This window comes from Myotis myotis, unplaced genomic scaffold, assembly GCF_014108235.1.
Source record: "Myotis myotis isolate mMyoMyo1 unplaced genomic scaffold, mMyoMyo1.p scaffold_m19_p_22, whole genome shotgun sequence".
Taxonomy (NCBI): Eukaryota; Metazoa; Chordata; class Mammalia; order Chiroptera; family Vespertilionidae; genus Myotis; species Myotis myotis.
The window spans coordinates 7,690,125-7,704,439 of record NW_023416327.1 but is presented as its reverse complement, the minus strand read 5'-3'; the positions used below and the strand labels follow the sequence as shown (position 1 = coordinate 7,704,439).

General features: G+C 53.0%; 1 protein-coding gene across 16 annotated transcripts in view; it reads right to left on the bottom strand.

Moving 5' to 3' along the window:
• The window catches only part of TBC1D8 (TBC1 domain family member 8), a 109,071-nt gene extending 100,020 nt beyond the window's left edge, over positions 1-9,051 (bottom strand). For 4 of the 16 annotated variants that reach the window (XR_004975137.1, XR_004975136.1, XR_004975138.1 and 1 more), the window contains exon 1: positions 8,751-9,050. Coding sequence is in view for 9 of the 16 variants with exons in the window: in XM_036355527.1 (XP_036211420.1) it covers positions 8,751-8,877 (127 nt within the window). In the remaining 7 variants the exon portion in view is untranslated. Of the gene's footprint in view, positions 1-8,750 lie in introns of all 16 variants that reach the window. The other 12 variants (XR_004975133.1, XR_004975135.1, XR_004975134.1 and 9 more) reach the window with 6 other exon arrangements.
• Positions 9,052-14,315: the final 5,264 nt, after the last annotated feature.

The following is a 14,315-nucleotide window of genomic DNA, read 5'->3' as shown; positions in this document are numbered from 1 at the left end:
CCGCACCACACGGACCCGCACCCCACGGACCCGCACCCCACGGACCCGCACCCCATGGGTCCGCACCACACGGACCCGCACCACACGGACCCGCACCCCACGGACCCGCACCCCACGGGTCCGCACCACACGGGCCCGCACCCCATGGGTCCGCACCACACGGGCCCGCACCACACGGACCCGCACCCCACGGACCCGCACCCCACGGACCCACACCCCATGGGTCCGCAACACACGGGCCCGCACCACACGGGCCCGCACCCCACGGACCCGCACCCCATGGGTCCGCAACACACGGACCCGCACCACACGGGCCCGCACCACACAGGCCCGCACCACACGGACCCGCACCCCATGGGTCCGCACCACACAGACCCGCACCACACGGGCCCGCACCACACGGACCCGCACCGAACCGCTCTGGCTGAGGTTGCAGATATCCCACAAGCCTTTCCCATTCTACACGGCACAGCTGGCCCCCCTTCGCTCCTTCCTGCTTGAATACACTTCTCTCCCGGCTTCTGGAAGAATACATTCTGATTTCCTCCTGTCCCCCACTCCTCAGTCCCTGTGGTTCCCTCCCCTGCAGGCCTTACTAGACAGCTCACAGGTTCGGCACACCACCTCGTCCAGAACAGACTCCGAGGCCACCAGGCTTTCTGCACACGCTGCCCTTTCTCTGCTTCCCACCCAGCAGACTAACAAATGACCCTCTCCACACCCTGCAGGTCTCGGCTGAGGCACGGGTCCTCAAGCATGCCCCCCGACACTCCAGCTGTATCCCCATCACTCCCTCTCATCCCCTGCACTCACCCCATTCACAAGTCTGTGCTCTCTGGTTCAATGCCACTCACCACTACCACTCGCATCTCCACTGCCCTAGACTGTGAGGTTCACGAGAACACGGGACCCGGCACTGCTGACTGAAACCTTCCCCTGCTTTTTCTTCTTCTTTAAATACAAATTACTAAATGGGATTTGCCAAGATATGTGGAAAATAGTTCAGTTTGAAGTAAAAATACTCCCTCAAATAAAAAACTGGTTTTTTTTTTGTTTTTTTTTTAAATATATTTTATTGATTTTTCACAGAGAGGAAGGGAGAGAGATAGAGAGTTAGAAACATCGATGAGAGAGAAACATCGATCAGCTGCCTCCTGCACATCTCCTACTGGGGATGTGCCCGCAACCCAGGTACATGCCCTTGACCGGAATCGAACCTGGGACCTTTCAGTCCGCAGGCCGACGCTCTATCCACTGAGCCAAACCGGTTTCGGCAAAAAACTGTTTTTAAATTATTATTGTTATTCCTGTTTTTCAGGTTAAGAAACTGAGGCCCCAGAAGGCATGGGTTACAGTCAGAGTATTACAAAAGTCATAAACTTATGCCTGGCTGGCGTGGCTTAGTGGGTAAGCATTAACCTATGAACCAGGAGGTCAGGGTTTGACTCCCAGTCAGGGCACAGGCCTGGCTTGAGGGCTCAATCCTCAGTATGGGGCATGCAGGAGGCAGCTGATCAATGATTCTCATCACTGATGTTTCTATCTTTCCCTCCCCCTTCCTCTCTAAAATCAATAAAAATGTATTTTTTAAGAAGTCATAAACTTATAACTCTAAACTGATGGCCTCCCTAGAGAGAAAAAGAAGTCCAGAATAGATATATTTTAATTCCAAATAAAAGACTTGGCTCGATGAGATGCATTTCTGAAAATAGCTGTCCAGCCTTTGTGAGGCAGACACACCCACACATGCTGGGCATTCTGAAGGCTAAACATAGCGACTGCAGGACAGATACTGAAAGACACCTGTCGGGAGGCAAGAACGCAGCGATGCTTCATGCCTCCCGGGCCCCGCTCCCACACAGAGCTGGTAACTGGGAAAAGGCCACACTCTCCCGAAGTTTCCATTCCATGTACTTTTTATCAAAGTGTGCACATAAAGAAGCGACAGCGCTCCTGAGAAACCCGCAGCCCACTGCCTCCTGCTCCTCGCGTCCCCAGGCAACCACTTCCAACTCTCAGCTGGCCCTTCCTGCACTTCACACCCTCAGGGAACATGCTTACACACTTCCTGAATCTGTCATTTAGATCACTAGTCAGAATTCATATTATAAGTATGTATACACTGAGAGTTGAATTTTAGAGTAAAACTATGAAACATCCTAATCCACACTTTTCCTTTTCCCTGGAATTAACTGTCCTGGGATTTTGTGCTTATTAAGCTTTCCATATAACAATCATGTATCCGCAAAGTCCCCCTGGCAGGCAGATCGTCCTCCCACCTGCGCCAGAACCGCAGGGGTGCAAGCAATTTCTCTTGTCTTAGGGGTTGTCCCATCTGGTCTGAGGGCCCCCAGCTGCGTCACACCCTGGAGACTCCCTTCTACGGATTTTTCTTAAACAAATAACAAAAAAGCACAAACTAGTAAGAGAAAGACTGGTACATGTGACTAAATGATAATTAAGAATGTTGGTTCTTCAAAAATAAAAAGCCAAGTCATAAAGGGAATGTTAACATACATATAATTGAAAAATACAGCCGTGGCCGGTTTGGCTCGGTGGGTAGAGCGTCGGCCTGAGGACTGAAGGGTCCCAGGTTCGATTCCGGTCAGGGGCATGTGCCTTGGTTGCGGGCACATCCCCAGTAGGAGGTGTGCAGGAGGCAGTTGATGGATGTTTCTCTCTCATCGATGTTTCTGGCTCTCTATCTCTCTCTCCCTTTCTCTCTGTAAAAAATCAATAAAATATATTTAAAAAAAAAAGAAAAAGAAAAATACACAACACATACATACGTGTGTGCACACACACAACTCCCATGGAAAAAATGGGTAAAAGACACAAACATTTCTCAAAGGCAAAACGAATACTTAAGAAACACATAAAAGTTCTCATCCTACGGACTAGGAAGGGAAGTATCACCTCGGTGGTTCTGAGTTATCTGAATTCCTACCGAAGGCACAGTCCCCCTGGCTACTACGTCCTGGTGAGGAAGTGCCACGTGGGCATCTTCGCACACTGCTGCCAGCCTGTGCCCTGGCACAGCTACCTGGAACACAACTTGGAATGATCCAGAAAAGCTGGGTGCACACCTGTCGGCTGGCGCGGGGCTCCTCGCAGGCCCGCTCTCCTCTCCTCAGCAAGCGTGCGATGGCAGGCCACGCCTGGGAGGCCGCACGGGGCACATGACTTGCTGTGGCCAATGTGATGCGAACAAAGAGAACAGGAGTCACTTCCAAGCGGAAGCTCCAAGAGCAGCATGAGCTTCGCCACGCTGCCCTCCCCTCACCCTGGAGGCCATGGACACGGTAGGGACGGAGCCGCCATCGGCCTGTCTTGGAGTGCCGACAAGGAGAGCTCCCTGCAGGCCACGCCAGAGAGACAGCACGGGGGACACACAAACGTGGGCCCCAGGCCGCTGAGAGTGACTGTCACTGCAGCACGGCCTGGCCATCTGGGCTGGTCCACCCAGCAGGTCACTCGTGGACATCGGGTAGGAATGCTCACAGCAGCATTATCTGTAACAGCAAAAACAACCAGAAACCCAAATACCCACCAACAGGAGAATGAATATATAAATACCACCGAGTAACAGAACATTGTTACACTCAACGTCATTTCATGAGAACGGCTCTGGGTTTTCGGGGACTCAGGTTCCTCCCACATTTCAGAAACGTGCAGGGTGACTGGCGTGTCTCCGTGGCCCCTGAGTGAACGTGCGAGTGGCCCTGAGATGGAGGGTGTCCTGCCCAGAGTGGGACCCGTCTGCACTCCTGAGCCACTGGGAGCATCCGGCCACCATGACCCGGAACTGGAACCAGTGGGTTGGAAGAGAATGACCTTGCTTGTTTTCAGGAATCTTTCTTAAAGGTATGTATAGCTCACATTTATTTCAATGTTTAATGTTAGAAGCATATAGGAGAATGTGTACTGTTTATATGCAAAAACTACACCATTTCACATAAGGGACTTTGAGCATCTGTGGATTTTGGTAGCCACGGGAGACAAATCCTCCCCAGATCCCGAGGGAAAACTGTGCGCGCGTGCGTGCACGCGCGCGCGCGCGCGCACACACACACACACACACACACACACGCACACACTTAAAATATAACTGAAGTCGTGGGAAAATAAGCTTCAGAAAAATATGTATGATTCTCCTTTCATAAAGTTACAAAAGCATACAAAACTAAACAATGTATTTTAGGGATACATATACAGATGTTAAAACTACAAACAAAAGCAAGGGAATCGCAACACCTAATACCGGAGAGCAGTGCCCACGGGGGGGGGGGGGGGGGGGGGGACTGTACCAGCAAAACACACCAGAGGGCTCTCAGGCACTGGAGAGATTCTAGTCTTTGCTGATTTTATTAGTTATTGTTCACATTTACATGATGTACTCCTGTTCACACAAAAGATTTTATATTTAAAATTTTCTGGCAAACTACCATCCTATTTATTGTTCCAATGTTCATTCTCTATTAGTAAATATTTATTTATTCAGAATAAAACCAATCACAAAATACAGTACCTTTTCCTAAGATCTTTTCAGGGGCTGTCTATTTTGTTATTGATTTTTCTTTCCTTTTTTAAAAAAAGTCAATAAAAGGAAGCAAATAATAAAATCTGGTGGAATAACAGACCCAGCCAATGTCCAAGAGCATCAGTGACTCGGAGTCACAGAGCCGCACTGATGTACTGGGACCTCCTTCCAGGTCTGATAGGACCCTTTGCGTAGAGGTTACCACGGGGGGCTCTAGCGCTGGCTGTCGGGCTGACACACTGCCCCTGGTCCTCGCAGCATGCGGGAAGGGCGGGCGTGGGAAACGGCGATGCTCTACGTTACCTGTTGCTGTTTTCTGCATAATTTCTATTGCCACGACAATGCAAAACATTTCTCATCCTCAAAGGTTCACGTCTATCAACCCTACTCAGACGTCCTCACGGTCGCACCTATACATCTATCAAGAGTATCCAGTGACAGACGGGCCAGTGCAGCGGCAGCGGCGAGGACTGACCGGCCTCCCTGCGGGCCCACGTCTGGAGTGCTCCAAACAGATCGCGCCACAGAGAGTGGCGACAGCGATGAGTCTGTGAAGGAAAAGCAGGGGCAGTGGGAGAGGATGGGGAGGCGAGGGCCCCAGGCAGAGGGCAGCTGGGAGGGCCTCGGGCGAGAGCCTGGTGCTGGGGGACTCGCCGGGAGCAGGGGTGAGGCAGCAGCACCCAGGGAACTGCTCAACTTTTAACACAGTTCATTCAAGTTTCACTAATGGAGGGGAAATCTGAGCTAAAAATATTATCAGATTTACCACTTGCATTTTAAACAAATTCCTCCTTTATCCAATGTCACCAGAATGTAGCTCAGGGATGGGCAAACTTTTTGACTGGAGGGCCACAATGGGTTCTTAAACTGGACCGGAGGGCCGGAACAAAAGCATGGATGGAGTGTTTGTGTGAACTAATATAAATTCAAAGTAAACATCATTACATAAAAGGGTACGGTCTTTTTTTTTTTTTTTTTTTTTTAGTTTTATTCATTTCAAAGGGCCGGATCCGGCCCGCGGGCCGTAGTTTGCCCACGGCTGATGTAGAGTCAAAATCATAAAAGCCTTCACAGCTAGCAAATGAACTGGTTAAAAAGCTAAGCCTCTCAGTCACGTCCGGCTCCCCCCAGGCTCCATCAGGCTGAGCTGCTCCCGCCACTCCAGGCTGGGCGGTGACCTCGTCGTGAAGCTGATGCTGCTCGTTCCGAGTCCCCCGTCCCCCGTCCCCCGGCTCCCAAGTGCTAGCTCTCCCCTCTGCCCTGTGCTGACACTCCGCGGCCGAGGCGCAGCCAGGGGACACCTAGCTCAGCGATGGGGAACCTTCTGAGCTCGGCGTGTCAGCATTTTGAAAAACCCTAACTTAACTCTGGTGCCGTGTCACATACAGAAATTTTTTGATCTTTGCAACCACAGTAAAACAAAGACTTGTATTTTTTTATATTTATTTTATATATTTAAATGCCATTTAACAAAGAAAAATCAACCAAAAAAATGAGTTCGCGTGTCACCTCTGACACGCGTGTCATAGGTTCGCCATCACTGACCTAGCTCCTTCCTGCTCCAGGGAGCAAAGCCTTCTGAGGGCGCTTTGGAAACATCTTATGACACTGTATCAGCCACGCGGGGTTCTACCTGGAGGAGAGGCTGCCCCCCACCCACCCCCGAGGATGGACTTCCCCAGACAGGTCCCGCGGCAGTAACAGAGGTCACCTGGGACGCTGGTGCCCAGATCCTTCCCCCCCAGAGGAGGAAGTTACGGAAAAGACGGGAGGAGGGGTCTGTTTCCACCATCCCTCCAGCTGTCCACAGCAGCCAGCAGCCAGGTGAACAGGGGGCCGAGCAGAGAGGGGTGCTCTTGTGCCCTGTAATCAGCAGCCTCGGTCGGAAAGCTGGGCCTCCGCTTCACCCAACATTTATGGAAAAGTGAGGTCCTTCACTCATGCACACATCCATCCACCTACTCATCCTGCAAACGTTTACTGAGAATACACTACACGCAGTTCTAGGCACTGTCATAGGTAAAATGCCTGCCCTTACAGACAGACAATTTAGTAGAGAGAAACAATGAACAAAATAAGTATCTTGTACATTAAAAAGTGAGAAAGTTATGGAGAAAGAAAACTGGAGATGTGCATAGGAAATGTGTGTGTGTGAGAGAGAGTAGGACCAATTATGATCCTCGATGAAACAAAACCTTGTCTTAAACTTGTCAGAGTACTTACTGGTCACAATGTGCCTCATGTTAGTGTCCATTATTTTCATCGATAAACTCAGTTTTAAACCTTTAACATAAACAGCTGGAAATCTGCCAGGTTAGAATTCTGAAATTTCTGAAAACGGCCACCAACGTGGAGCTGCCCTCTGGGCCACGTCAGCTTTGATTGATGGCTTTCAGACCAGCGGCTGAGCCGCGCAGGGGTGCCTGCTTCCTGCTGCCCGGAGCTGGCACCAGGACAGTCGACAGGAGGTCCTGATAAAGCCAGCCAGGGGGACGGGAAGGAGGCCTGCTGGGCTGCGGGATGGCAGAGCCACGCTCTCCCGGGGAGGCCGGCCTGAACTCGGGGGGCATCGGACCGGAGGCCTTGCCTCCATCTGGATCTGCCTCTCCTGCTGGAGGACCACCCCGAAGTCCCCAGAGCAGCTGCACGAGCACCCACAGCCAGTGTGCAGTGACCTAAGCGAACGTCGGCCTTCCCTCCCCATTGCACAGACCCCAAGCCCTGTCCCACCCTCTCCGAAAGGACACCACCTACAGGCCAGGGGCTGTGCCGAATGCACCAAAACTCAGATAGGCTCCCGGGAGGAAGGGGGAGGACGCAGACGATGCCCGCCTCGGCTTCGGACCGACGGGCCACAGGCTGCCGCCAACCTCCAGTGGCTGCTGTCAGGGCCCCACAAGGCCCCGCTGGCTCCTGCCTCTTCCTCTGACTCCCTCCCTCAGAGCCTAACACAGCCCAACCCCACCCCCCGGCAGGCCCACCTGCTCCAGGACAACAGGTCACCCCACTAGCCCTCCATCCAGTTACCTCAGCTACCTGCCACTCTGCCGTCCTGATCCCATCAGCGCCAGGCTCAGTGAGGTCTGCCCTCCTAGCCAGTCCCTGTGCCGGCTCCCCGCCCTGAGGGTCAGGCGGGGAGGGTCGCTGCCCTGGCACTGGCTCTGCTGGTGCAGGGCCTGCTGCTGAGCGGATCACATTTCCCCAGACTCCTTAGCGGGAGGGTCTCCCCGGAATAAGCAGCAGAGTCACCAACAAGGAGCCCAGGACCCCGCGCCTCTCTCCCTGGCACTGCTCTCCCCCTCAGCACAAGGAAGGTGTGATGGGAAGAAGATCTAAGATTCAGATTCCACAATTTGGAAATTCCACTGAGGTGCCCTAGATACAGCCGGGAAGGCTAATCCACGCTCCTCGTCGGCCCATGTACACATGCCCAGCTACTGCAGCGGGCCTCGCCTCCCCCTCAGGACGCAGCGTGGGGGGCGCCGGGAGAGGGGCGGGCGGGGGAACAGGGCGACCGGGTCGGCGGGACGGAAGGAGGCCTGACAGTGGGTGGTGAACACGCAACACAAGGTGAGTACAGATGGCGCTGACAGGACCGGACACCTGAGACACGTCACTTCATTAACCCCTGTCCCCCAGGACAGTCAGTAACATCTTTTAAAAACATATTTCCAACTGCTTGGTTTTCCATGCGGTTTGGGTAACTTTGGGGGGGAAATGCTTTGTTTTTCATAAATTTTACAAGCCTGCGTTTCGTCTTCCTGTCATTCCTTGAAAGACTCTGAACGGGTGTAGGACGCTGACCTGCTCAGCGTGGGCGCCACGACCCCGAGCCTGGGATCGGCAAAGCCTCGGGCTCTCGGTCCGGCCCGCCCAGCGCACACCGGTCCCGCCGGGCGCCAGCTGCAGCCTCGGGCGCGCTCAGGGGCGGGCGGGGCGGGAGGCGCACCCCGCGCCCTTCCCGGGAGCCCCGGCGCCTCCGTCACACCCCGCGGCGTCTTCCTGCGATTCCCGCGCCACGGCTGCCTCCAGGGGTCCCCGGGCCGGCGGCGAAGGCACCTGCTCGCCCGCCAGCCCCTTCGCCACCAGCCGTCCGGGGCTCGCAGGGAAAATGAGAGAAAAGAAAACAAGCCCCGCAGGGTCCCGGCCCAGCGGCCCCGCGGGGAGCGAGGTCGGGGCCCGCCGCCCGCCCGCGCCCCCGCGCCCTTACCGGTGAGGCGGCCGCCCCCCTCGCCGTGCCCGCGGCGCCGCTGCAGGACGAAGTAGCCGCTGCTCCTCTGGGTCACCCACAGGCGCAGCGCGCTCTTGAGCAGCACCTCCTCGGGCTGGAGCCACATGGCCGCGGCGCGGCGGCGGCGGGCGCACCAGCCGGGCCGCCCCGAGCGTCCGCGAGCGCGGCGGGCGCAGGTCGCCCCGCGCAGGCTCGGCCAGCCCCGCGCCGCGCCGCCCCGGCCCGCCCCGCCCTCGCCGGCCCCTCGGTGCTCAGCCCGGGCGCCTTCCGCGCACAGCTCCGGGCGGAGGGAGGAAAGGCACCGCGCGGCCAGGCCCGCCCCTCCCGCCGCCCGGCCCCCCTCCCCTCTCCGAGCTCCGCCCCCTCCCGTCAAACTCCGCCCTCCCGCCCCGCCCCTCCCATCAAACTCCGCCCCTCCAGCCCCGCCCCGCCCCTGCTGGGAGGCCGCTCGGATGCCCGCATCCTAAACCCAGGAGGAGAGCGGAAAAAGGGCTCTAGTACCCACAGCTGCAGGTGGCCAGACCTAGGATGCAGCCAGAAGACCCAGGTGTGTTTGGAATAACACAGCACTTAAAACAACAAGAAACATGTTTACAAATAGCCCAAAAGTAGCATAAAATTTTAAAGACAAATTTTTTCAGATTTTTTAAATGCTTAGCTCACGTGGATGCTCTGGCAAAGGATCTGTGGACGCTGCGGAGAGGTAGTGATGAAGCAGGGCCCCAGGCAAGGGTCACACAAACTCAGCACTGGACGCCCCTCCTGGACACAAACCACTCGGTGGGTCCGAGGGGAACAAACATGAAACCAGTCATGTTTGTCCTGAGGATTGAAAAGCTGGAAACAGGGCCCTGCTGGGTAGCTCAGCTGGTTAGAGCAAACGTCCCAATACACCATGGTGTGGGCTCGATCCCTGTGAGTGTGACAGGGCACAAGTAGAATATTGGGGACTGAGTAGAATTGTAAGAAATGTGACTCATGCTCTGTGAACCGTGATGGATTTGTTCTGATTAAAGAAGGCGCACTCTAACCTGGCTGGGAGGTACACACAGGACCTGGGAGCTCACTGGAAATGCAGCCCACCCTCCCCATCAGGGAGCTACCTGTTATCCTGGAACATTAACAACCTGTTGCAGAAACCAGAGCTGCCAGCCCTTTGAAAACCCCAGCCTTTGCATACCCCCAGGCCTTTGTGAATCTCCAGACCTGTAAACTGCTATTTGGCATAACTATTGCCTACTTTCCCATGTAATCTTTGTCCTTCTACCCACTGTAAGCAGCTGGCTTATGGGAGGCAGAGCAGATTTCTGACCTGCTGCTCTCCCATGCTGCCAGCAGGATTGGAATAAATACTCATATAAGATTCAACCCTGTCTCTGCTGAATTGGCTCAAGTAGTGACAGGCAGTATGGAACCATGATTGTCCGGTTACAAGGGCACATACAAGAATCAACTGATGAATGCATAAACACATGGAACAACAACTCTCTCTCTCTCTCTTTCTCTCTCTCTCTCTCTCTCTCTCTCTCTCTCTCTCTCTCTCTCTCTCTCTCTGTCTCTCCAATAAATAGAATTTAAAAAGTAATAAGGAAAAGCTGGAAAATGTGGGATAGGTGATAGTAAGGAAAACATATAGGGGATTTGGAGGTAGAGTTTTAAAACTGAGTATTTCCTTAAAACTGGTATGAAAATAGACAGGAGTACGCTGGCCTTGAACAGTCTGGGGAAGTGGGAGACTCCAGTCCACCTCTACAGGGAGGCAGTTAATAAAGCAACTGAGCAAGAGATGAGAGCAGCTAGTGTGCCAGGACGAATGGAAGAGGGAAACTGAGACCGTTAAACAGCCAAGCAGTTTACAGCCTCTAACAAAGCAGAAAACCTACCTCCCTAACCAAGGGCACGTGAGAGTAAATGGCTCACATTTATCCTCCCCAACCAGAGGGTAAATAGCTTAAATTACCCTATTCAGGGACATAGATAAACACCGTTGGTGGGAATGCAGACTGGTACAGTCACTGTGAAAAACACTATGGAGTTTTCTCAAAAATTAAATATGCCCCAGCCAGTTTGGCTCAGTAGATAGAGCATTGGCCTGCAGACTGAGGCTCCTGGGTTCCATTCCTGGTCAGGGCACAGGCCCGGATTGCAGGCTCCATCCCCAGTGTGGGGCGTGTAGGAGGCAGCCGATCCATGATTCTCTGACATCATTGATGTCTATCTCTCTCTCCCTCTCCTTTCCTCTCTGAAATCAATAAAAATATATATTTTCTTTTTTTAATAAAAAAATATATTTTTAAATTAAATATGGAACTGCCATTTGACCCAGTGATCCCGCTTCTAGGAATATATCCTAAGAAACCCAAAACACCATTCAGAAAGAACATATGCACCCCTATGTTCATAGCAGCACAATTTACAATAGCTAAGATCTGGAAACAGCCAAGTACCCATCGGTAGATGAGTGGATAAAGAAGCTGTGGAATATTTACACCATGGAATACTATACAGCAGCAACAATGAAGGACCTCTTACCCTTTGAGACAGCTTGGAGGGTCCTGGAGAGTGTCATGCTAAGTGACATAAGCCAGTCAGAGAAAGACAAGTATCACATGATCTCACATATATGTGGAATCTAATGAACAAAATAGATCCAGAGACATAGAAGCATGCAACAGACTGATGAACTCAGAGGGAAGAGGAGGGGAGGGAGAGAAGATATTAACCAAAGAATTTATATCTATAACCATAGGCACAGACAATAGTGAGGCGAAGGCCCAGGGAGGGAACTAGTGCAGGGTGGAGGGGAGTCAATGGGAGTGGGGGAAGGGGACAGCTGTAATACTTTCAACAATAAAGATAATATTTTAAAAGATCCAATCAGTGTGTGTGTGTGGGGGGGGAGAACAATGGGGGGGAGGGACATATATAATATGTTCAACAATAAAGATTTATTTTTTAAAAATCCAATCGGTGCCATTTGTGCCAACCACACCCAAGGACGGACAAAGTCAGGGGAAGGAGTCTCATTTTGCTGCATCAGCATAAAGCTGATTGAACCTGCACCCTGGGTGTGTGCCCTGATCTACTGAGACCCTCCCCGACACTCCCAGCCTTCGAAACCCTCAGGACAGGAGGAACCAGCGCTCGCTCTCTCTCTCTCTCTCTCTCTCTCTCTCTCTCTCTCTCTCTCTCTCCTTCCCTCTCCCTCCCCCCTCCCCTCCCTTCCCCCCCTTCCTTCCCCCATGCACATGCCTTTGCCTCTCCTAAGCTCTTTTGATTCTGTAACCAGTCTCCTGTACCTGTGCAGCCCGCTGCCTCACCTCTGCCTGAAAGTTTCTCTTATAATTTGAGTTCTGGGCTCTGAATTCTTTCTTTGCCAAACTCAAGAACCAAGGTCCAATTTCACTGCCAGTACTGCCCGTCACAAGAGGAAAAGAACACCAGAGCATCCCTCGGGCGTGGACAAAGGGATCCTGCCAAAGCGTGGCTGTTATTAGGACAGAATGAAAAGTAGATGAACCTCTTCGCTGGCAGCCGAGGAGGCTCGGACGGGCTCAGCCCAGAAACCCGACCTGACCGGCGGTGGGCAGCCACCAGCAGGCCACTGACCACGATTCTGAGTGACCCCAAGGAAGGAGTCAGCAAGATGGGTGCAGCAGCGACAGGGCCGCAGCGGGGCAAGAGCACATGCCTTCCGGGGACAGTGACTGGCACCCCTTTCCCACACACTGCCCGGCCCTGGGATTGAGGGTGGATGGGAGGTGGCCCTGCCCTGAACACCCGGGGCCGAACCACAGGCCCAGCACGGAGTGGGCCCCATGCCCAGGAGCCCCTGGGAGTCCCGCAAGCAGTGGCTCCTCTCCTCGTGGGCTTGGAAGAGGAATGTTCGCACAGGGTCCAGGAGGGAGGGCGTCGGTGGGGGCAGCAGCCAGGACCTGGGCTTTAGGGCATGCCCCTGGGGGGATGGACAGCCCTAATCACATCCTTCCTGCTGCTAGTGAGCTGGGCACCTTGGCCTTGGGCAAGATGGGCATCTCCCTGAATCTCAGCCTCCTCGACTATACACCTGGGGTAATCATAGCCCCTTCCTCAGAGCCCCTTCTCTAGAGGTGCTGTCCGGTGTTCGATATATTAAGTATGGCTCTGGGGACGCACAGCACTCGGGACGTGTCAGTCATTTCACTAAAGTGGTCAGCAAACTCATCAGTCAACAGTACAACAATTGAAATTTCTTTTGAGAGCCAAATTTTTTAAACTTAAACTATATAGGTAGGTACATTGTTATTAACTTAATTAGAATACTCCTAAGGCTTAGGAAGAGCCACACTCAAGGGGCCAAAGAGCCGCATGTGGCTCGCGAGCCGCAGTGTGCCGACCACTGCACTGAACGGACACAAGTTCCTGGAACTGAAACAACCCACATGGACCCTCATCCATGTTTTATGTTTTCATCCTCACCAGAGGGTGTGTTTCTTATTGATTTTTAGAGGAAGAGAGAGACACACACACGTGAGAGAGAAACATTGATCAGTTGCTTCCCATAGGCACCCTGACTGGGGTGAGTCCGCGCCCTGGGCATGTGCTCCTACCGGAACCAAACCCGCCACCTTGGTGCATGAGATGACACTCCAACCAGCTGAGTCCCTGGCCAGATTATTCTAAACAGTAATCTCCGGTGTTGGCCAGGGTACACCTTTCAAATGCTAATTGTTATCATTCCCTCTGGGATTACCCACCCCCAGCCCTGGCCACACTGTGCCGTCTCACTCCTCTGCGTGCAGTTCTGATCTGCAGCAGGCACAGAATCCACATTCTGCTTCAAGCGTAACCTCAAACACAAGGAAAGGGCTTGAGCAATTGAAAGGACCTTCATAAATTATAATTCCTGCAAGATGCAAGTTACACGACTCTTTCTCAGAGCCCAGGATTTGACCTAAAAATGTCTTCTGTGCACCTTCAGCCACCATTGAACCAGTAAAAGTAGGGTCCCTCTTCTTATTTGGTATATAGTAATTGTTACTAACCAGAATAGGTGGAGAGCCTTTCCCTTCCACTTCTTCACACCTATAATTTTTAAATATATATATTTTTTATTTCAAAGAGGAAGGGAGAGAAAGAGAGAAACATCAGTGGTGAGAGAGAATCATTGATCCACTGCCTCCTGCACAGCCCCCCAATGGAGATCAAGCCCACAACTCAGGCATGTGCCCTGACTGGGAATCGAACTGCACCTCCTGGTTCGTAAACTAACGCTCAACCACTGAGCCGCGGCCGGCCGGGCATCTCCGCACCTGTTGATGTGAACGAGGACCCACCGTCAATGCGGGTAAAGCTAAGGTCCCAATTTGAAGAGTTTAACCTGACAAACAAAGGCAAATGCTGAGGCACGTCCTTATCTACTTCACAGCACCCAGGATGAAAAGAAAATCCTAAAACCTCCCAAAGGGAAGAAACAGGCTACAAACTAAAGGTGAGAAGTCAGAGCAATAACTTCCCAACAGCAGCACTACAAGCTAGAAGGCAGGGCAGAGCCTCCCAACATCC